At 46.6% G+C, this 24009-nt stretch overlaps 1 protein-coding gene across 1 annotated transcript in view; it reads right to left on the bottom strand.

Moving 5' to 3' along the window:
• Positions 1–24009, bottom strand: part of LOC139266104 (phosphatidylinositol 3,4,5-trisphosphate 5-phosphatase 2-like) — a 120505-nt gene that overhangs the window by 55729 nt on the left and 40767 nt on the right. Inside the window, exons 8-12 of the mRNA XM_070883952.1 lie at positions 21953–22045; positions 18622–18741; positions 17588–17702; positions 11718–11824; positions 3405–3507 (exon numbers count right to left, since the gene is read on the bottom strand). Coding sequence (XP_070740053.1) covers positions 3405–3507; positions 11718–11824; positions 17588–17702; positions 18622–18741; positions 21953–22045 — 538 coding nt within the window. The remainder of the gene's footprint in view (positions 1–3404; positions 3508–11717; positions 11825–17587; positions 17703–18621; positions 18742–21952; positions 22046–24009) is intronic.

Here is a 24009-nt window from a genome sequence, read left to right as displayed (position 1 = left end):
CGGATAGCGTCACAAAGAGGTCCTCCACTCTCGGTAGCGGGTATTGGTCTTGGAGTGACACTCGATTGATGGTGGCCTTGTAATTGCCACATATCCTGACTGACCCATCCGCCTTGAGCACCGGCACGATCGGGCTCGCCCAGTCACTGAATTCGATTGGCGAGACGATGCCTTCCCTCAGCAGGTGGTCCAATTCGCATTCTATCTTTTCCCGCATCACGTACGGCACCACTCTGGCCTTGTGGTGTGCTGGCCTGGCATCCGGGTTTATGTGAATCATTACCTTGGTCCCCATGAAAGTGCCGATGCTGGGTTGAAAAAATAAGTCAAATTTGTCCAGGACCTGTGAGCATGATACTTGCTCCACAGAAGAAATTGCATTGACATCGCCCCATTTCCAGTTCATGACATCAAGCCAACTCCTCCACAGTCATGCGGGACCTCTCCCGGGACAATCCAGAGTGGCAACCTGTTCTCCGAATCTTTGTGTGTCACCACTACCGTGGCGCTGCCTAGCACCGGAATGATCTCCTTTGTATATATCCGTAGCAGTGTGTCAATCGGCAATAATTTTGGCCTCCTGGCCTTGGACACACCCACAACCTTTCGAACTGTTTGTTACTCATCAGGGACTGGCTGGCCCCTGTGTCCAGCTCCATTTGTACTGGGATGTAATTGAGGAGCACTTTCATCATTATCGGTGGCGTCCTGGTATATGAACTGTATATGTGCTCCACATGAACTCGCTGAACTTCAGCTTCCAGCGATTTCCCCCAGTATTCATTTGGCCTCGTCGGGCTTACATCGGGCCTTTCCTCCTCGTACATCAACCTGGCTGCAGGCTTCCAGCACATACACGCCAAGTGACTGCTGACGTTGCAGTTTCTGCAGATATATTGCTGATACCTGCAAGCTCTGGCTGGGTGTTTGGCCCCACAGCTCCAGCGTGAGCTAGAGGCCCCATTGTCGGAAACAAAAGGTCCATTACCAGTCGATCGTCTCTGACTGTCTCTGTAACTGTCCTTAAGCGCACCATTAACAGGTGTTGATGGCCCCATTACTGGCCGCATTGTCCATTGCGATGGCATGAATCGCCATTCAGCTTGCCATTATCTCTGTTGAATTCTTCCTTTGGGTTTGACTGCATGCTGGGGCATGTCCGATTGCCCTTGTCTGCCTAGAAAACTGTGTGTCGGGTTAACAATGTTGACTCCCTGGTCGTTTGCTGCATTTAAGCCAAGATTGTTGCCATAAATCATTCTGGTCTCTTCCTCCCCTGAGATAATTGTCCGGGCTATCATAGCCGCCGCTTCCAAGGTCAAGTCCTTGGTCTCAATCAGTTTCCTAAAAACCCCAGCGTGCCCAATGCCCTCAATAAAAAAGTCTCGCAGCATCTCCGCTCTGCATGCATCTGGAAACTTACGTAGGCTCGCCAGTCGCCGGAGATCTGCCATGAAGTCTGGAATGCTTTGCCCTTGTCGCCGCCGGTGCATGTAAAACCGGTGTCTCGCCATGTGCATGCTGCTCGCCAGTTTAAGGTGTTCCCCGATCAACTTACTGAGCTCTTCGAACGTCTTGTCCGCTGGCTTCTCTAGCGCTAAAAGGTCTTTCATCAGGGAGTACATTCTGGATCTATAAACCGTCAGTAGATGAGCCGTGCGTTTGTCGGCCGAATCCTGTCCCAACCATTCCTTAGTGACAAAACTTTGTTGCAGTCTCTCAATAAAGTTGTCCCAATCATCACCAACACAGTACCTCTCTTCTGTGCTGCTAGTGGCCATGCATGCGTGGTTTAAATCCCAGTTTCTCGTCGCCAATAATATGTCCTTACTATACAGTATAAATGCACTCGAGGCCCATACTTGAGAGAAGATCACTCTGTAACCTGTTACCTTTATTACCAAGACCTCAAGAGCCAGATGGTGGGTGGAGCTTCCCCTTTTATACCGGAAAGTCCAGGTTAGGAGTGTCTCCCACAAGTTCGCCCACTGTGGTCAGTGTTCTCAAGGTGTACAACTTTGGTCAGCTTATACATGGGTTACAATGACAGTTGAATACTTGACACTGGTCACCTTGCAACCACGTATCTGTAATGGCTATCAGATCATACCCATTTGTCTCAATTTGTGCCATCAACTCATCTATTTTGTTACAAATGCTACGTGCATTTAGACAAAGTGCCTTTAAGTTTGTTTTTTTACCCTTTTTTCATGCTTGTTTCCTCTCTCCTTCAAACTCACTTTCTTTATTTTTGCTTTCTAAATCCAGCTTTACTCCCCTCCCTACTGAATCTATTTTCAGGTTCCCATCCCCCTGCCACGCTAATTTAAACCCACCCCAACAGCACTAGCAAACCCCCCAGCGAGGATATTGGTCCTGGCTCTGTTGAGGTGCAACCCGTCCAGCTTGTATTGATCCTACCTCCTCCAGAAGCGGTCCCAATGCCTCAAAAAACTAAAGCCCTCCCGCCTGCACCATCTCTCCAGCCACGTATTCATCTGCTCTATCCTCCTATTTCCGTACTCACTAGCTCGTGGCACTCGGAGAAATCCGGAGATTCTTATGTTCTTACGTTCTTAAAAGGTTGCAAATCGATTGAGATGGCATTTCAGAATTTTTGTCACCTGATGAGACACTCCTCTTTAATTGTTTTCATCCCTTTAGAAAATTCACTAAGGTAATTTTCCAATGCCATTGAAAGTGTTCTCCGTAAACCTGTCCAAATCTGCACCTGGATCTGTGAGTATGAAAATGTCTTACCTATGAAATTTGAGCTCTATTAGCACATTGTCATTCTGCCATGAATAGCATCATTTCTTAACCATTTAGAACTGACTTATACCAGTAGATTAAAATTGGTCCCAAGTTGTAGCCAGCTTGTATTTATTTGTCCAACAATGATCCAAAATTGGTCACAATTATTAAGGAAAGATAAGGGAAGTTACTTTCTGTCCAAAGTATTACACCAATGTAATTATAACTGATTTCCTACCCTAATGGAGAACTGTCCTAAGAACATAAGAAATAGGAACAGGAGTAGGCCATACGGCCCCTCGAGCCTGTTCCGCCATTCAATAAGATCATGGCTGATGTGATTATGGACTCAGCTCCACTATTCTGCCCACTCCCCATAACCCCTTTTCCACTTATCCTTTAAGAAACTATCTATTTGTGTTTTAAGTTTATTCAAATTGTCATGTTGGGTTCTCTTCCCTCCAGCGCACTCTTGTGATCGCAGTGACGAGGAGGAGTTAGCTTCATGACAAAGCACCACCATTCGGGGTGACAGGTTTGAACTGCCCTCGAAGCTCATCCAGAACCACCTAATTCTGAGAACTACATATATGGCACCATTTTCCGGTACCGTGTATTTCTAGTTAGGGCACAATCCTTCAATAACTTACCCATGTTCCAGCTTCCAATAAAGATGGATATCATGTCTGGTTCATCCTGTTGAGAGTGTATGTTCTTCATAAGCTGAAGAAGCTGGCAGAAAGCTTCTCGCTTCTGTAGGGAAAAGATCAGGGAACGTCAATATCAGTCCTGATGTAATGACAATTTCAATGTAAGGTACCAGTCCGAAAACAGAGATTAACACGATCATATAATGTACAAGTCCATTTCAAATAATAATGACTTTAACATGCTCAAGAGATTCAGATGATTGAGTAAACCACAACAGCCAAACTCAAGTGGTTTACAGACCATCACATCCTGAAAGTGCGTGGCTGCCTTCAAAATACCTCAAAACATTAGGTACTGCATTTATTTTAAAATTTTTGCCACTTCCTCCTGATTTCTTTGGCGAATTTTGGTGTTCATCAAGATGAAGCGTAACATTGTTAACAAGGGCACCAATATCGTTATCAAGCATGGACTAGATGCAGAATGAAGGGGACAAAATTGCCCCTTTTCATAGCCCCATTAGCGCCTCTGTGGGGCGCTAATGGGGCAGAGGAGACTTTTCACCCGGGAGAGAGGGGCACTACCGCCTCCCAGGAAATTACCCGGGTGTTTGCAGAGCATCGCGACTGGTGGTTACCACCCTGGGCCACCGCACAACCGCCGATTACATCATCGCTGTGTGCAGCAACCCCTCACCAATTCGCGCCGCCCCCTTAACGCCCCGCGGTTCTATGGTGGCGGCCCTAGCGTGATCTGAGCTGCCATTGTGCAGCCCGGCACTCCATCTTGGGTGCCGGGCTGCTACCCGGTCGCGCGCTGCCCTGGTGGCCTAGTGAAGGCCATCAAAGGCCTTACGTAGCGGGCAGCGGCCCTCACCTTTAAGCAACTTAGGTTTAAGCCACTTGTTGATGCAGAGTAGAAGAAATTTTGGGGACAAAATTGCCCTGCGCCCCGATTGGGACAAAGGGGGGGGGGTTGAATCATGTCAGCACTATGTGAAGCAAACGCGCCCCAGTAGCATCCCAGTAAACACCCCCAAAGGAAGTGGAGTGCACGATTTTGCGCTCCACTTCCTTTGAGGGGAGGTAAGGGCAATTCCGCGACATGGGCGGGACTTCTACACCAGGCACTAAAAGTCCCGGCTCCAGATGGTTACTACCCCAATCGGGGTGCAGGGCAATTTTGGATCCAAAATTTCTTCTACTGTGCATCAACAAGTGGCTTAAACCTAATTTCAGAAGAATGTCTTCTATTGTACCAGAGTAACATTTGTTTTAATTCGTTCCGGAATGTGGGCATCGCTGGCAAGGCCAGCATTTATTGCCCATCCCTAATCACCCTTGAGAAGGTGGTGGTGAGCCGCCTTCTTGAACCACTGCAGTCCTTGATGAGAAGGTACTCCCACAGTGCTGTTACGGAGGGAGTTCAGGATTTTGACCCAGCGATGATGAAGGAACGGCGATATATTTCCAAGTCAGGATGTTGTATAACTTGGAAGGGAACTTGCAGCTGATGGTGCTCCCATGCGCCTGATGCCCTTGTCCTTCTAGGAGGTAGAGGTCACGGGTTTGGGAGGTGCCGCCGAAGAAGCCTTGGCGAGTTTCTGCAGTGCATCTTATAGATGATACACACTGCAGCCATGGTGCACAGTGGAGGGAGTGAATGTTGAAGGTGATGGATGGGGTGCCAATCAAGAGGGCTGCTTTGCCCTGGTTGGTGTTGAGCTTCGTGAGTGTTGTTGGAGTTGCTCGCATCCAGGCAAGTGGAAAGTATTTCATCACACTCCTGACTTGTGCCTTGTAGATGGTGGAAAGGCTTTGGGGAGTCAAGAGGTGAGACACTCAACGCAGAATACCCAGCCTCTGACCTGCTCTTGTTGCCACAGTATTTATGTGGCTTGTCCAGTTAAGTTTCTGGTCAATGGTTACCCCCAGGATGTTGATAGTGGGGGATTCGGCAATGGTAATGTTGTTGAATATCAAGGGGAGGTGATTAGACTCTCACTTGTTGGATATGGTCATTGCCTGGCACTTGTGTGGCACGAATGTTATTTGCCACTTATGAGCCCAAGCCTGAATATCGTCCAGCTCTTGCTGCATGCGGGCATGAACTTCTTCATTATCTGTGGAGTTGCGAAAGGAACTGAACACTGTGCAATCATCAGCGAACATCCCCACTTCTGACCTTATGATGGAGGGAAGGTCATTGATGAAGCAGCTGAAGATGGTTGGGCCTAGGACACTGCCCTGAGGAACTCCTGCAGCAATGTCCGGGGACTCTGTTTGACCTCCAAAAACCACAACCATCTTCCTTTGTGCTATGTATGACTCCAGTCAGTGGACAGTTTCCCCCTGACTTCCATTGACTTCAATTTTACTAAGGCTCCTTGTTGCCACACTTGGTCAAATGCTGCCTTGATGTCAAGGGCAGTTACACTCACCTCACCTCTGAAATTCAGCTCTTTTGTCCATGTTTGGACTAATGCTGTAATGAGGTCTGGAGCCGAGTGGTCCTGGCGGAACCCAAACTGAGCATTGGTGAGCAGTTAAGTGCCGCTTGATAGCACTGTTGACGACACCTTCCAGCACTTTGCTGACGATTGAGAGTAGACTGATGGGGTGGTAATTAGCCAGATTGGATTTGGATTTGGAACAGCTTAGCTAGAGGCATGGCTAGTTCTAGAGCACAGGTGTTCAGTACGACAGCCGGGATGTTGTTGAAGCACATAACCTTTGCTATATCCAGTGTGCTCAGTCGCTTCTTGATATCACGGGGAGTGAATCGAATTGGCTGAAGACTGGCTTCTGTGATGGTGGGGACCTCAGGAGGAGGCCGATATGGATCACCCACTCGGCACTTCTGGCTGAAGATGGTTGCAAACACTTCAGCCTTGTCTTTTATACTTGCATGCTGGGCTCCGCCATCATTGAGGATGTGCACATTCATGGAGCCTTCTCTTCCTGTTAGTTGTTTAATTGTTCACCACTATTCACAACTGGATGTGGCAGGACTGCAGAGCTTTGATCTGATCTGTTGATTGTGGGATCGCTTAGCCTTGTCTATAGCATGCTACTTCCACTGCTTAGCATGCATGTTGTCCTGTGTTGCAACTTCCCCAGGTTGGTACCTAATTTTTAGGTACGTCTTGTACTGCTCCTGGAATGCTCTTCTGCACTCCTCATTGAACCAGGGTTGGTCCCCTGGCTTGATGGTAATGGTAAAGTGAGGGATATGCCAGGTCATGAGGTTACAGATTGTGGTGGAATACAATTCTGCTGCTGCTGATGGCCCACAGCGCCTCATGGATTCCCAGTTTTGAGCTGCTAAATCTGTTTTGAATCTATCCCATTTAGCACCACACAACACAATGGAGGGTGTCCTCAGTCTCCACAATGACTGTGCAGTGGTCACTGCTACCAATGCTGTCATGGACGGATGCATCTACGACAGGTAGATTGGTGAGGACGGGGCCAAGTAGGTTTTTCTTTCATGTTGGTTCTCTCACCATCTGCCGCAGGCCCAGTCTGGCAGCTATATCCTTCAGGTCTCGGCCAGTGTAAGGTTCGAAAATCCATGGCCGTATTTTATTGGAATACCCTAAGGACAAGAAAACTAAAAGGGATCATCCTATAAATTTTAAAATGAACATTTTTGGCCAAGTCAAACCCTCAAACCAGGTAGGTTGGGAAACGTGTGGGCGGATACAGACATTGTGGAGTCTGGCTCACAAGCGAGACAGAGGCACTGGCCAATGGGGGAAAAGTGCATTCTGGCAGGCCAATCAGGAGTCGAGTCGGGCCTGAAGCGGGGAAATCCTCAACCAATGGGGACTACCTGACCCAGTTTGAAAATATGACTCACCCATAATCAGATTATGAATGCGGACCATTATCGACCTAATTAATATCGACAATGGACAATAACCCGGAGATCAATGTGGTAATTGACTTCCGGGACGTTACAATGGACCAACAGACATTGAGGCACCAATGTGCACTGAAACAATACCCCGGTCCTCACACCTACTTGTGACATCTTCTGATTACATTGTGGAGCCTGGCTCAAAAGCGAGACAGAGGCACTGGCCAATGAGGGAAAAGTGCATTCTGACAGGCCAATCAGGGGTCAAGTTGGGCCTGAAGCAGAGAAATCCTCAACCAATGGGCACTACCTGGTCCAGTTTGAATATAGTAGGAAAAGCAGCTGGAGGATTGGACCTACTGAACCACAGACAACAACAGAGAGGAAGCAACATACCATCGTGCGGGCCCTGGACTCGACTTGTGTGCAGAATATACAACCCAACTATTGAAAGGCCGGACATCATCTCAAGAAGCCGAGCCGCACACCGAACAACGCTCCGAGGCCAACCACCTGAAGAACCAGAGACCGAAGTAACTGGGAGAGGCAACATTCACTCCAGCTACCCTGTAAACTAACTAAGGCTAAAAAGATAATTGTCAAAAGGGATCGTAAGTATTATCCTGGGGTTTTCTTTTCCCAATTGTCAGCCTAGGTCAGTCAGGTAAAAAGGGAGGTGGGGGTGGTGTTGGAACTGTCTTGTAAAGATAAAATTGTGTAAGGTTTTCATTGTGTCCGTTTCTTCCCATAGATTTTCATAGTTTATAAGTGTGTGTCAGATATGTGTTTTGATTAAGTTTGACCTTGTTGGAAACTTACCGTGGTTAATAAATTGGACTTACCCGGTTTTTTTTGTTCCAAGTACCACTTGTCTCTGAGTGTTTTGTTTTCCCTTGTGGAAGCTCATAATCCACCAAAATTCTGAGCTTAGAACCAGATAGGGGTGTTAGGGCGCTTCGCAACCGCCAGTTTAGTGGTCAGCAAGCCATAAGCTGCTGGACCATCCCCTGGAAGGGACAGAGAGGCCCAATACACCAACAGCCACAAAAGACCCCCGTAATTGGGCAGAGCAAAAACCCCCTACACCAGCTCGGTCAGTAGTGGTGCTACCGAGCCACTCTTGGTGATGGACATTGAACTCCTCCACCCAGAGTATATACTGTGCCCTTGCTACCTGCAGTGCTCCTTCCAAATGGTGTTCAACATGGAGGAGAACTGATTCATCAGCTGAGGGAGGGCGATAGGTGGTAATCAGCAGGAGGTTTCCTTGCTCATGCTTGACCTGAAGCCATAAAACTTCATGGGGTCTGGAGTCAATGTTGAGTACTCCAAGGGCCACTCCCTCCCGACTGTATACCACTATGTTGTCACCTCTGGTGGGACAGGACATATCCAGGGATGTTAATGGAGGGGTCTGGGACATTGGCTGAAATGTATGATTCTGTGAGTATGACTATGTTAGGCTTGACTAGTCTGTGGGACAGCTCTCCCAATTTTGGCACAAGTTGGTGAGAAGGACTTTGCAGGGCCGACTGGGCTGGTTGTGGCATTGTCGTGTCCGAAGCCAGTGCTGCGATCGATACCGGGTGGTCCGTCTGGTTTTATTCTTAGTATTGTTTCTTGTAGAGATTTGTTATAGCTGAGTGGCTTGTTAGGCCTTTTCAGAGGGCAGTAAAAAGTCAACCACGTTGCTGTGGGTCTGGAGTCACATATAGGCCAGACCGGGCAAGGGCGGCAGATTTCCTTCCCTAAAGGACATTAGTGAACTAGATGGGTTTTTATGACAATCCAGTAGTTTAGTGGTCACCATTACTGACACTAGCTTTTTATTCCAGATTTATTTAATTAACTGAATTTAAATTTCACAGCTGCATGGGTGGGATTTGAACTCAGCAATAACAGTCCGATCAAAATGCCTGGAACAGATTGTATAATTCAAAAATCCTATGTGATTGATATCCTGGGGATTTTTTCAACATATCTTCTCAGGATTTCTAATTTGGATGGACACAAGCCCATATTTTCCTCTGGGTTACAATTATCATTCCATATGCAGTGGACCAGGAATTCTGCCTGCCCGATAACACTGGCACTGCGACTGGTCCAATTAAATCTTTCAGGGGCAGCTGAATTTAATTATTCTGCGTAAGCTCCCAGTGTTGTCATTGCGTTTGGTTGGGACCTCGCCTGTTTGTGAGGGAGGGAAATAGCATTCTACTGCAGGTTTTCAAACCATCACAAAACATTTTATCTGACAGCAAAAGTGAAAACGATTTCCGAATGTCACAGAACCCTCAAGTTCTCAGAGGTTTCCATGGAAACATTACTGATCCAAATTTCCCAAAGAACCGATCAAACTTCACTTACTTCACTGTCTCTGAGTACATCTCTCATAAACTTCATTTCAAATCCATTCAGCCCCTCCCCACCCCAGGATCACTGACTTTGTATCAGCACAATGTATAAGTCACCAAATGTAATACCACAAGAGATTTGCTAATATGATATTATAATGTTCTTTCCATTACTGGGCATAATCTTGGTAGTCTGTCGTATCCAACAAAGACGTTGATGTGCTAATCATCAATGGCATGTGTCTTCAAGTGGCTATATAGGCCAATTCTGGATGCACATAGTCTCTTGCATGACGGACAAGGGAAGTTCGATGTGCCTGATGCTGATGCCACTGGATTTTATTAGCTGCTGTATTCTCGAGGTCCTTTGGTCGGATGCCACAGTACTGGAGGTTAGCCTTGATGCAATCTTTGTAGCGCTTGTGGGGGCGCCCCTGGTGTCTTTGACCTTCACAGAGCTCGCCGTGAAGAAGCTGACAAGGGATCCTTGACTCATCCATGCGGATGACATGTCCAGCCCACCAGAACTGGGCTCGCATGATCATCACCTTACTGCTAGTTGATTGTGCTCTCTCCAGAACCTCAAAGTTTGACACCCGGTCTTGCCATCGTATGTGGAGTATGGATCTGAGACTGCGCATATGGAAAACGTCCAACTTTTTGATGTGACACCTGTAGGGTGTCCAGGTCTCACATCCATAAAGGAGAGATGAGAGGACGACTGCTCTATACACCAACAGTTTAGTTGACAGTCGGATGTGGTGGTGACTCAACACCTTAGTGCGCAAGTGACCAAGTGCCTGGCTGGCTTTACAGATCTTTGCATCACTCTCCTTGTCCAAGGACCCATTACTTGATATGGTGCTGCCAAGATCCTTGAAGCTGGGCATAATACCCTGTATATTATTACATAACACACTATAGGCGACTAACCCAGAAAGCTTCAGTATGTTCTAACCATATTATAATGTTGTTTGCCTACAGTAGGTTTTGGTTATCGATAAAGCTGCAATAATTATACCACAATTTTTAAATGCCATCACAAATCAATCACATGCACAAAAGGTGCCTGAACTGAAAAAGTGTCCAATTCCCCAGTGATGACATGTTTCACCTTGATAATTATGTAATGTACACAAGTGTGTTGTGTACATTAAGGACACAGAGAGGCTGCAAAGAGTTGTGGATAGGTTAAGCGAATGGGCTAAGGTTTGGCAGATGGAATACAATGTCGGAAAGTATGAGGTCATCCACCTTGGGAAAAAAAACAGTAAAAGGGAATATTATTTGAAAGGGGAGAAATTACAACATGCTGTGTTGCAGAGGGACCTGGGGTCCTTGTGCATGAATCCCAAAAAGTTAGTTTGCAGGTGCAGCAGGTAATCAGGAAGGCGAATGGAATGTTGGCCTTCATTGCGAGAGGGATGGAGTACAAAAGCAGGGAGGTCCTGCTGCAACTGTATAGGGTATTGGTGAGGCCGCACCTGGAGTACTGCGTGCAGTTTTGGTCACCTTACTTAAGGAAGGATATACTGGCTTTGGAGGGGTTACAGAGACGATTCACTAGGTTGATTCCGGAGATGAGGCGGTTACCTTATGATGATAGATTGAGTAGACTGGGTCTTTACTCGTTGGAGTTCAGAAGGATGAGGGGTGATCTTATAGAAACATTTAAAATAATGAAAGGGATAGACAAGATAGAGGCAGAGAGGTTGTTTCCACTGGTCGGGGAGACTAGAACTAGGGGGCACAGCCTCAAAATACGGGGGAGTCAATTTAAAACCGAGTTGAGAAGGAATTTTTTCTCCCAGAGGGTTGTGAATCTGTGGAATTCTCTGCCCAAGGTAGCAGTTGAGGCTAGCTCATTGAATGTATTCAAATCACAGATAGATAGATTTTTAACCAATAAGGGAATTAAGGGTTACGGGGAGTGGGCGGGGAAGTGGAGCTGAGTCCACGACCAGATCAGCCATGATCTTATTGAATGGCGGAGCAGGCTCGAGGGGCTAGATGGCCTACTCCTGTTCCTAATTCTTATGTTCTTATGTGCATGAGAGAATGTAACAGGTTCGAGAGACTCTGGTGCTCATAACTTACCCGCGCATTTTCAAAAATGAAATCCCTCTGCTGATTTTTCTGATTTTCTTTGTCAGTCACAATCTGTAGTGTGTTTGGTGTGCTCTGATATTTAACCAACTGCAAAACTGTAAAACAAGGGGTTAAAACAAGTCAATAACCCATGTCTAGCAGTAGCTTGCATGTCCACATTATGAGAAAAGCTTGGAGGAATTCAGCTATAAAAGGAGGTGAGAGGTGATCTTATAGAGGTATGTAAGATTGTTAAGGGTTTAGAGAAAGTTAACCCATAATATTACATAACCGTAAACAGTTGATGCAGAACAAGAAACCGTAGTTTCAAACTAATAAAAGATAAGCTCAGAATTGATATCAGGAGATTCTTCTTCACACAGAGTGAGCAACACATGGAATCGTGTCAACTGTGGCTGGGTAGCACCCTTGCCTCTGAGTCAGAAGGTTGTGGATTCAAGACCCACTCCAGGAACTTGAGCGCATAGATCGAGGCTGACAGTGCAGTGCTGAGGGAGTGCTGCACTGTCGAAGGTGCTGTCTTTAGGATGAGACGTGAAGCCGAGGCCCAGTCTGCTCTCTCGGGTGGACATAAAAGATACCACGGCACTATTTCAAAGAAGAGCAGTGGAGTTATCCCCCGTGTCCTGCCTAATATTTATCCTTCAATCAACATCACTAAAAACAGATTATCTGGTAATTATCACATTGCTGTTTGTGGGAGCTTGCTATTTGCATAATTGGCTGCTGTCATGTATCTCACATTAATGTATATAACTGTATCTTACCATGCTATACATGACTGTAACTGGATATGACCTGTAACAATAAGCATACCTTACCACCAGGGGTGCACTTGCGTGGCCTATTCCTTCAATAAAAAAGTTGGAATTAAAGGTGCAAGTACTGAGTGACCTTGACTTCAGCATGTGTCTCGTGTAAGTCAGTACATTAGAGCCAGGACTTAACAGTGGCGACGAGTTACGGGATCACAGAATCCACAGAATGGCTACCAACAGCTCAGATGAGAAATACAATGCTGGAGGCAATTGGGATGACTTTATCGAAAGGCTCCAGCAAAGCTTTGTGACCAAAGACTGGCTGGGCGACGATAAGGCAGACAAGAGAAGAGCCCATCTATTGACCAGCTGTGGCTCGAAAACATACGCTTTAATGAAAGACCTGCTGGCACCCGAGGAACCAGCAAGCAAGTCATTTGAGGAGTTGAGCACACTGGTGAGAGACCACCTGAAGCCAGCGAGCAGCCTACACATGGCCAGACACAGGTTCTACAACTACAGACGCTGTGCGGGCCAAAGCATACCCGATTTCGTGGCAGAACTTTGGAGGCTGGCTAGTTCATGTGAGTTCCCCGATGAATGAAGGAGAGAATTACTGAGAGACTTTTTTATTGAAGGAATAGGCCACGCAGGCATATTCCAAAAGCTTATAGAGACTAAGAACTTGACTCTAGAGGCAGCAGAACTGGTCGCACAGACGTTCTTGGCAGGCGAAGAAGAAACGAGGCTGATCTATACTTTGGGTACGACAACCAACGAGGCATCGGAACAAGGGGTTCACATTGTGAAACAAACCGCTACCCCCACACAGAGGCAGGAGAGCAGGCCTTCAACAGCAGACAGTTGCGCCAGAAGCCATCAAAATCAAGGGTCACAAGAACGGCCGATCACACCTCATCATCACACCACAATGCGAGCAATCAACAACAGATTGAGAGAAGCTCAAGGGAGATCAGCCAGACGCAGCTCATCCTTCGGAAACAATGGAAACGGTCTGTGTTGGAGATGTGGGGGAAGGCACTCAACCAGGGTGTGTCGATTTCAGCATGCCATTTGCAGAAACTGCAACTACACAGGGCATCTAGCACGCATGTGCAGAAAAACAGCAGCTCAGCTGGTATACGAATCAGAAGGGTCGGAAAGCGGACCAGAAGACGGTTGGAACAGTGCACGGGACACCGAGGTACAGTGGGTTAACACGATCAATGTCTACTGTTCTTACACCAAGATGCCTCCAATTATGATGAGGGTTCTATGCAACGGGATACCCGTCAACATGGAACTGGACACGGGGGCCAGTCAATTCCTCATGAGCGTTCAACAATTTGAACAGCTGTGGCCGCACAAAAGCAACAGACCAAAACTCACAAAGATCGACACCAAACTAAGGACCTATACAAAATAAATCGTCCCAGTCCTTGGCAGCGCCATGCTCTCAGTCACACACAAAGGGATGGTGCACTGATTTTCCCTGTGGATTGTCCCCAGGGATCTCCCAGCCCTGTTGGGAAGAAGCTGGCTAGCAGAACTTAATTGGAAATGGGATGACGTTCACGCCATGTTGTCAGAGGAACGGATCTCCTGCTCAACAGTTCTCGGCCGTTTTGAACATCTCTTTCAGCCAGGTGTGGGCACCTTCAAAGGGGCTAAAGTTAGAATCTACATCACACAGAATGCCAGATCTGTCCATCACAAGACTAGAGCTGTGCCTTACGTGTTGAGGGAAAAGATTGAAAATGAATTGGACCGGCTTCTGCGGGAAGGCATAATTTCTCCCGTGGAATTCAGCGACTGGGCAAGCCCCATCGTCCCCGTCATGAAGTCTGATGGATCCGTGCGAATCTGTGGGGATTACAAGTCTATCATAAACAGAGTCTCCCGACAGGACCAATACCCGCTGCCCAGAGCGGAGGACCTATTTGCCACGTTGGCTGGAGGAAAACCTTTCTCGAAACTTGACCTCACATCTGCGTATATGACGCAAGAACTGACCGAGTCTAAGCTACTCACCACCATCAACACACATCGAGGCCTTTTTGTGTACAATCGATGCCCATTCGGCATCAGGTTGGCAGCTGCTATATTCCAGCGCAACATGGAGAGTCTGCTCAAGTCCATCCCGGGGACGGTTGTGTTTCAAGATGACATACTCATCACGGGCAGGGACACCGACTCTCATCTCCGCAATCTTGAGGAAGTAGTAAGTCGATTGGATCGGGTAGGCCTAAGAATTAAGAAATCCAAGTGTCTGTTTCTCGCGCCCGAGGTAAAATTTTTGGGCAGAAGGATTGCCGCTGATGGAATCCGCCCAACCGAATCCAAAACCGAAGCAATTCGCCTGGCACCCAGGCCCCGGAATGTCTCGGAACTGCGCGCCTTTCTCGAGCTACTCAATTACTTTGGGAACTTTATGCAGAACTTGAGCACGCTGCTGGAGCCTCTCCACGTGCTACGAAGAAAGGGGTGCGAGTGGTTTTGGGGGGACGCCCAAGAACGCGCCTTCAATAAGGCACGCAACCTTCTATGTTCCAAGAGTGTTTTAGCCTTTTTTGACCCAGATAAAAAGTTAGCCCTTACGTGTGATGCGTCAGCGTACGGGGTCGATGCATTTTACAGCACGTCAATGATGCGGGTAAATTGCAGCCCATTGCTTATGCCTCCAGGTCACTTTTGCGGGCAGAGCGCAGGTACGGTATGGTTGAGAAGGAGGCGCTCGCATGCGTGTACGGTGTCAAAAAGATGCACCAATACCTTTTCGGGGCCAAGTTTGCATTAGAAACTGACCACAAACCCCTCACATTCCTACTATCCAAGTGCAAGGCAATCAACGCCAATGCCTCGGCGCGCATTCAGCGGTGGGCACTCATGCTGGCGGCTTACGACTACACGATAAGGCACAGACCAGGCACAAACAACTGTGCCAACGCGCTTAGCAGGCTACCCCTGGCAACCACAGAAGGGTCCGACGAACAGGACTGTGAGATCGTCATGGCAATCAATGCCTTTGAATCCACAGGTTCGCCCACGACGGCTCGCCAAATCAGAGCCTGGACGACCAGCGACCCCACGTTATCTCCAGTTAAAAGATGCGTTTTAACTGGTGACTAGGCAGAGGCTCGCGATGCCTGCCCCGAGGAGGTCAAATCTTTCCATAGGTGCATGCATGAACTCTCACTACAGGCAGACTGCCTGATGTGGGGCAGCTGAGTAATTATGCCCTTACGAGGCAGGGTTGGAGTTTGTCCGGGAGCTCCATTGCGAGCACCCGGGGATCGTCCTTATGAAGGCCATAGCCAAATCTCATGTCTGGTGGCCTGGCATTGACGCGGACTTGGAGCTCTGCGTCCATCGGTGCACCATTTGTGCCCAACTCAGTAATGCCCCCAGGGAGGCCCCCCTAAGCCCATGTCCCACCAAACCGTGGTCGTGGGTGCATGTAGACTATGCGGGCCCATACATGGGCAAAATGTTCCTCGTATTCGTTGATGCATTTTCAAAATGGATCGAGTGCACCATTTTAAACTCGAGCACCACCTCCACCACTGTGGAGAGCCTTAGAACCATGTTTGCAACGCACGGCATTCCTGACATATTGGTCAGTGATAATGGTCCTTGCTTCACCAGCGCAGAATTTCACGATTTTATAGTTGACCACAGTATAAATCACATTAAGACGGCACCTTTCAAGCCGGCCTCCAATGGCCAGGCGGAGCGAGCAGTGCAGATCATTAAACAAGGCATGCTCAGAATCCAAGGTCCCACGCTGCAGAGCCGCCTGTCGCGACTGTGCTGGCATACAGATCTCGTCCGCATTCATTGACTGGGGTTCCCCCCGTGCAACTATTGATGAAATGAGCCTTAAAGACCAGGCTCTTGTTAATCCTCCCAGACATGCATGAAATTGATGAGACTAAGCGTCAAAAGCTAACTGAGTACCATGACCGAAATTCGAGGAGGAGGTGGAATGAGATAGGGGACAAAGTGTTTGTGCTAAACTATGGCCGGGGTCCCAAATGGCTTGCAGGGACAGTAACAGACACAGAGGGAAACAGGCTACTGGTTGTACAAATGGACAATTGCCAAACCTGCCGGAGGCATGTAGACCAAGTAAAAAGTAGATTCACTGATAACACTGAAGAACCAGAGGCAGACTACAATGTGGAACTCACACCACATCTGGTGGACAGACAGGTGGAACAACCTGAGGAAAGGGCAGTCTCAACAGACAGCCCAGGCGAGGTACCAGCAATCACACCGAACGAAACAGACAGCCCAGACGAGATACCAGCAATCACACCGAACGAAAAACAGGCACCAAGGCAAACAACTGAACCACAACTAAGACGCTCCATGGGAGAGCGCAGACCACCTGAGAGACTGAATCTATAAAGCAATAAGGTCTTGGGGGAGGGTGATGTCATGTATCTCACATTATTGTATATAACTGTATCTTACCACGCTATACATGACTGTAACTGGATATGACCTGTAACAATAAGCATACCTTATCACCAGGGGTGCACTTGCAGGAGACACTCCATACCTGTCCCACTGAGGTATATAAAGGGAGGTCTCAGACAAGTGCAGCACTGGAGAGCTGGAATTAAAGGTGCAGGTCCTGAGTGACCTTGACTTCAGCATATGTCTCGTGTAAGTCAGTACAGTAGAGTCAGGACTTAACAGCTGCCACGTTTCCTACATTACAACAGTGACTACACTTGAAAAAAACCATTTCACTGACTGTAAAGTGCTTTGGGACATCCGGTGGTCATGAAATGCGCTATATAAATGCACGTCTTTCTTTTTATAGACCTTTGGATAGAGTCGTGGCGACAAAAGCCCTGGAATCATTTAAGAAACAATTGGACTCGACACAAGAGGATATTAGGATTCTTCAGAATGGATAAATTAAGAAGGACCAAATAAGCCATCATTATTAGTAATTAACTTGTGATCTTGTTCCTTTGTGTTTTCTCTTCAATTTTTTTAATATGATAAAATCCTAAATAAAAAGTGCAAAGTACGCAGCCAGCAATGTAGCCTGAGCAGAAGCCTTTACTTATGGCCAACTCTCCTCACTTTTATCATACAAGATGGATTCCTCAGGTGAACCAGCGGCTTTCTTTGAGATTTGAAGTTTCCCTCCATTCACGTCAACACTCAATGTATATTTCTGAGTCTTCCCAAACCTTACCTAAAGATAAAAAGAAAATAGCAATCGTTACCCGACCAAGATTGCCTCACTTGATCATAAATATCCGTTTTTGCTCCGACGGCTGAGTTTGTAACTACATACAAGAAATGCACTGCCCATTGTGGTTCTGAGTCCTATCGACTGTGAAGGATCGGATTTGCTTGATGCATTGTGCTGAATTACAATTGCTCTTGACATCATTGGGTGAGGAAGGGTTAAAATCAGCCAGGGTTCCTGCTCCTGTTCAACATCCAGTGGCCTCTGCTGGAATGTTTTAAGTGGGCATCAAGTGACAGGGATCAGGATAATGTTCGACTGTTACATAAACTGCTGATACATACTTTCCGGGCTTACATATGAAAAGTAGTCACTTGGGCATGGCACCAGAGGGCTCGTGGGACTGTACCCCACTGATTTAGTGCCTTTAGGGGAGGAGAACAGAAAAGGGAAAAGAAATCCTCTGAAAAAAAATAGGGAATTTGAACGGCACACAGCATAGTGGCGCAAGTGCCCAAGGTGCCATACTCTGCTGAATTCCTGATTTCAGCCATATCGCAGTGGTCTTCCCATGGAGGGGTTAACATCGGCAAGAGCCATTACTGGGGTGTTTTTGCTGAACCTTATACAGAGTAGCATTAGGGGAACGTGTGACCCGCCCTGCCTGACCCATCCCCTATTAGCCAAAGACAATGAATGACATGCAGAGAACAGAAAGACAGAGAACAATAAGCAGTACCTTCCAAACCACTCTTATTTTAAGAAGGTTCTTTCCAAACAGCCTTGCTTCACATCTGATCCAATGGTTAGTGCGGTAACAGGGGGAAACATTCCATTCCCAGCACCGTCAATCCCTTTCCATGAAGAAAACTGCTATATCAAACCTTGTGTTTTTAAAAAAAAGAAAATATTTTTCTTTTACCTCAAAGCTCTGGATTGGGATAGGTTTAGATGAATTCCGTCCGCTGTTTTCAGAAGATGCTAAATGAGCAGGTAACTCCACCCTGTTCGTGATCACCATGTGCTGCAATCCCCTCAAAACCTGCCAACAAACAAAACCACAATGCATAAAGATTGCCAGAACTCCACAACCAGAATACAACTCTGCAATCCTCTCCTTTCTGTGTTGTATCATTGATGATATAAGCTGTGGCACATCAATAAAGAAGGAAAGTATATGGGGGGGACATTCTGAAGGGTTCTAGATTAACTGAAATTTGTAGGCAGGGAGCACTGCAAGAAGAGCATTCCAGAAATCAATACTCCAACCCCACACTATCTCCAGTTCCATCCTTGGCTCCTCCCTGTTCGTTCTTTATGTACTGTCTCTCAGTGACACGGTGCAATACCCAATGATTATGGTACTGCAATAGCAACCCAGAGCTTTCAAGTTCCATCCTTGGCTCCTCCCTGTTCGTTCTTTATGTACTGTCTCTCAGTGACACGGTGCAATACCCAATGGTTATGGTACTGCAATAGCAACCCAGAGCTTTCAAGTTCCAATTCCACTGTGGCAAGTTATGAAATCTGTCGGCTTGTTGTAAAAGCCTAACTGGCTCACAAATGTCCCTCAGGGAAGGGTACTTGCCAGCCTTACGCAGTCTGGCCTACACGTGACTCGAGTCCCACACTATATAATTGACTTTTAAGGCCCTCAGGGTAACTACAGATAACCATAAATAGTACCTTGCCAGTGTTGACCATATCCCAAGAACAAATACAAAATTCATTAGGGTTGTCTTCATGAATGTTCTCCTCACGAGCTTCAACCTTCGTAAACTCCAACTTGTCCAAACGTCGGCTGTTCATATCTTATCCCACACTAACACCCATTCACCATTCTAGTCTTCGCTGATCTTCCCTGTGTCCCTATGCCCTGATGCTGATTTCAAAATCTCACCCACCTTTACCCTTCCAACTTCCTCGAGCATTATATGCCAGCTTGCATTCTCTGCCCATCTGACTCTGGCTGACTATGGTCTAACATCAATGGCAGAACCTTTAGTCACCATGCCACTGCATTCTGGAATTCTCTTCCTAAACTCCTTCACCATGTTACACTTCCTATCTTTAAAAACATCCTCAAAACCTGCCATGCCTTTGATCACTATTGTTTGTTCCTTTACTGAAGTGCCTTGGGAGTTGTTGTTTAGTTACGAGGGATTCGGCAGTGGCGGGGGAGGGAGCAGGGGGAGATATAGGTCTAAGTGGATAATGGTAGTCTCGGTGTTGTGGGCTGAAAAGAAACTGGATTGAAGGGACTTGGACAAGGAGTGTTGAAGGAGGTAACCATGCATTTCACCGAGAAGAGCCTTCTCCTTTAAATATGTAAGTCCTCTTATTTAGGGCTGTAGTTGCACAGTGGAGTAAGAATATTTGGGACAAATTTCAAACCAGTCACTGCTTGTATCTTTTTAGCATGTTGTGGATGTTCAACCACTGACTGGAAATATCTCTCTCAAGTTGATGTTACTAACTAAGTAACAATTAACGACCGCCCTAGGTGGAGGAGGTGCATCCGGGAGGGCACTGAGCACCTCGAGTCTCGTCACCAAGAAAATGCAGAAAACAAGCGCAGGCAGCGGAAGGAGTGTGCGGCAAACCAGTCCCACCCACCCTTTCCTTCAACTCTGTCTGTCCCACCTGTGACAGAGGCTGTGGTTCCCGTATTGGACTGTACAGCCACCCTTAGAACTCACTTTTAGAGTGGAAGCAAAGTCTTCCTCGATTTTGAGGGACTGCCTATGATGAACAATTGAACCATTTTTTAAATGCCTTGTACTATCTCAATTTTTTAAATTATTGATTTTTAAAGGAGCCCCAACTCTATGACAAAGCATGTGGAAAATCATCTCCTTTTTCATTTGCTTGCAAAGACACAGTGAAGTAAATATCAAACTGAATCATTGTCCATTGACTGTGATATAAATGAATATCTTTTCTGTTCTTTTTACTTCCCAAGCCAAATAAAAAAGTTTTTGAAACACTTTTTAATATAGATAGCGATCCTTTAAAGGAGTTGCCTTTATTGAAGAAAATCTATATCATCCCACTACACCACAGTTGCTTTTTTACTTCACACTGTTGTGGTCTCTCTGTGTGAGATTGCAAATTATTGTCAAGTCTGCCACGTTCTGTCCTTGTCTTTAAATCCTGCTACGGTCTTGCCCCTCTCTATCTCCATTATCTCCAACCCTACAACTCTTTCCAAACTTTCCTTTCCTCTGTCATAAGAACATAAGAAATAGGAGCAGGAGTAGGCCATTTGATCCCATGAGCCTGCTCCGCCATTCAATATCATGGCTGATCTGATCTTCCCTGCTCCACCTCCCTGCCCGCTCCCCATAATCCTTCACTCACTTATCATTCAAAAATCTGTCTATCTCCACCTTAAATATATTCAATGAACCAGCCTCCACAGCTCTCTGGGGCAGAGAATTACACAGATTTACGACCCTCTGAGAGAAGAAATTCCTCCTCCTCTGTTCTAAATGAGCGGCCCATTATTCTTAAATTATGCCCCCTAGTTCTAGATTCCCCCAGGTGGAAACATCCTCTCTGCATCTACTTGTCGAGCCCCCTCAGTATCTTATATGTTTCAATAATATCACCTCTCATTCTTCTAAACTCCGATGAGTATAGGCCCAGCCTGCTCAACCTTTCTTCATAAGTCAACCCCTTTAACTCAGGAATCAATCTAGTGAACCTTCTCTGAACTGCCTCCAATGCAAGTATATCCCTCCTTAAATATGGAGACCAAAACTGCACGCAGTACTCTAGGTGTGGCCCAGTTGTAGCGGGCCTTCAGCCTCTTGTACATTCCTCCCTCCCTTCACCCCATCAATGGCAGTTGTGCCTTCAGCCACCTAGGTCGTACTCGCTGGAATTCCTTACCTAAGCCTCTCCACCTCCCTCTCCCCTTCCCTTTCCTCCACATGTTTGATCGTGCTATTGGCCACACATCCTAATCCCACTTTTGTCTTGGTATCAATTTCCTCATGCCTCTCTGAAGGACTTTGCAACATTTTTCTACATCAAATGCATTACATAAATGCAAGTGGTTGTTGAATTATGAGCAGCAACAGGTACTCAAACTAATTTCTTGGGAGGAACTTTGCAGACAGAGGAGAGAAGACACATTCATCCCATTAGCCAGGGATAGATATCAGATGTGAAATTTTAATATACCAACCCAGCAAACTGTTCACCAGCCCCAACATGAACAAGCTCAAAAATAGAAAGAGAAACTGTACCCTGTCCTCCACACTAGGCAGCAAATTGCCCAGATTTTTAATTTTGTTGATGAGGACTTCAAGCTCACTAACATCGCTTGGACTGAGGGGTTCCTGTGAAAATAGAAACATCAGTTATCAAACCTTGGACTCAAAAGAAACATTGGTTCCCAAGATTTATCTTCTAATTAAATAAAACACACGGCGTGGTTGTGTAATGATTAGAAACCTAATAGAAAGCTGCCAAATTGTTGTAAAACACACCTGCCTCACTAATGCCACCTAAGGACTCATTTTAAGAGTGGAAGCAAGTCTTCCTTGATTCCAAGGGACTGCCTATGATGATGATGATCAGGGTAGAAATAGGAGCATAGCATCCCGAGCAGCCCTTCGAACCTGTTCCACCATTCAATTAGATCATGGCTGATCTGTACCCCAACTCCATTTATCCACCTTTGATCCATATCCCTTGATACCCTCCTCTAATAAATCTGTTAATTTCAGTCTTGACAATTTCAATTGACCCAGTATCCACAGTCATTTGGAGGTGAGAATGTCAGACCTCCACTATCCTTTGTGTGAATAAGTGCTTCCTAATTTCACTCCTGAATGGCCCAGCTCTAATTTTAAGATATAAAAAAAAGCAAGATACTGTGGATGCTGGAAATCTGAAATAAAAACAGCAAATGCTGGAAGCACTCAGTGGGTCAAGCAGCAGCTGTGGAGAGAGAAACAGAGTTAATGTTTCAGGCTGACGCCTCTTCGTCAGAACTGGAAAAAGTTAGAGATGTAACAGGTTTTAAGCAAGTGCAGAAGCAGGGAACGAGGGGAGTGGGGAAAGAACAAAAGTCTGCGATACGGTGATTAAAGGACAAAAGGGATGACAGCGCAAGGCAAAAGGAGATGGTGATGTAACAAGTGAAGAAACAGAAGATGGGTGGAGAAGAGGTGTAAATGGGAATAGCAGAATCATTAACAACTGCCGTCCGAAATGCAGGGGCTGAGGTTATGATCTGAAATTGTTGAACTCAATGTTGAGTCTGGAAAGCTGGAAAGCAATTTTAGGATTATATCCCCTGGAGACATCTACAAATAGCTTCTCCATATCTACCCTTTCAAATCCTTTTATCATTTTGAACATTTCAATTAAATCACCCATCAACCTTCTAAGCTCAAGGGAGTATAAGGCAAGATTATGAAACCTGTCCTCATACTTTAACTCTTTAATTCCCACTATCATTTTGGAGAATCTGCGCTGTAACCCTTCCAAGGCCAATATATCCTTCCCGAGGAGCAGTGCCTAAAACTGAACACAGTACTCCAGATGGGGTCTGACCAAGGTTTTGTACACTGAAACATAACTTCCACCTCTTTGTATTCCAGTTGGACCCAGGAAAGGTACAGCACAGGCCAGCAAAGAGGTGGGGACCCAGGAAAGGTATAGCATGGGCCAGCAGAGAGGTCGGGACCTAGGAAGAGATCAGCACGGGCCAGCAGAGAGGTCGGGACCCAGGAAAAGTTCAGCATGGGCCAACAGAGAGGTCAGGACCTAGGAAAAGTTCAGCACGGGCCAGCAACGAGGCCGGGACCCAGGGAAGGTACAGCATCAACCAGCAGGGAGTTCGGGACATGAGGCCAAAATAAGCATGGTCACTAGTAAAGAACCAACGACCAAAGTATGAATGGCTGGAGAGAGCACGGAAAAGCACAGGAGAGCAGCGTTCTGGAGCTGGGGGGCATAAGGGAAAGTGTCAGTATTTTATGGACAAATTTGCAAGCTTCTCCCAAGATCAATACACTCACCTACAGACTGAAAACCAGGGAGCGAGGACCTGAGGGAGGGAGGGAGGGGATCAGTAGGAGCATGTGTGTGTGTGTGCGCTTGGCCCATGCAGCAAAGCCTGGTCTCCAATCGTCTTGGATCCCCTTGCCAATGGACCGAGACCCAGCTCTGTCAAGTTTGTGTGGTTGCTGGTGTGCAACAGCCACCCCACATTAAAAGAGGTCCGCACAGGCAACTTTCACCCTTTAAAATGAAGTGTGGGACCTGGAACATCAGGCCCGTATTGGTCTCATCA

This window comes from Pristiophorus japonicus, chromosome 6, assembly GCF_044704955.1.
Source record: "Pristiophorus japonicus isolate sPriJap1 chromosome 6, sPriJap1.hap1, whole genome shotgun sequence".
In the NCBI taxonomy this organism is placed as follows: domain Eukaryota; kingdom Metazoa; phylum Chordata; class Chondrichthyes; family Pristiophoridae; genus Pristiophorus; species Pristiophorus japonicus.
The sequence above is the reverse complement of the archived record's forward strand: the minus strand, read 5'-3'. Positions and strand labels throughout refer to the sequence as shown.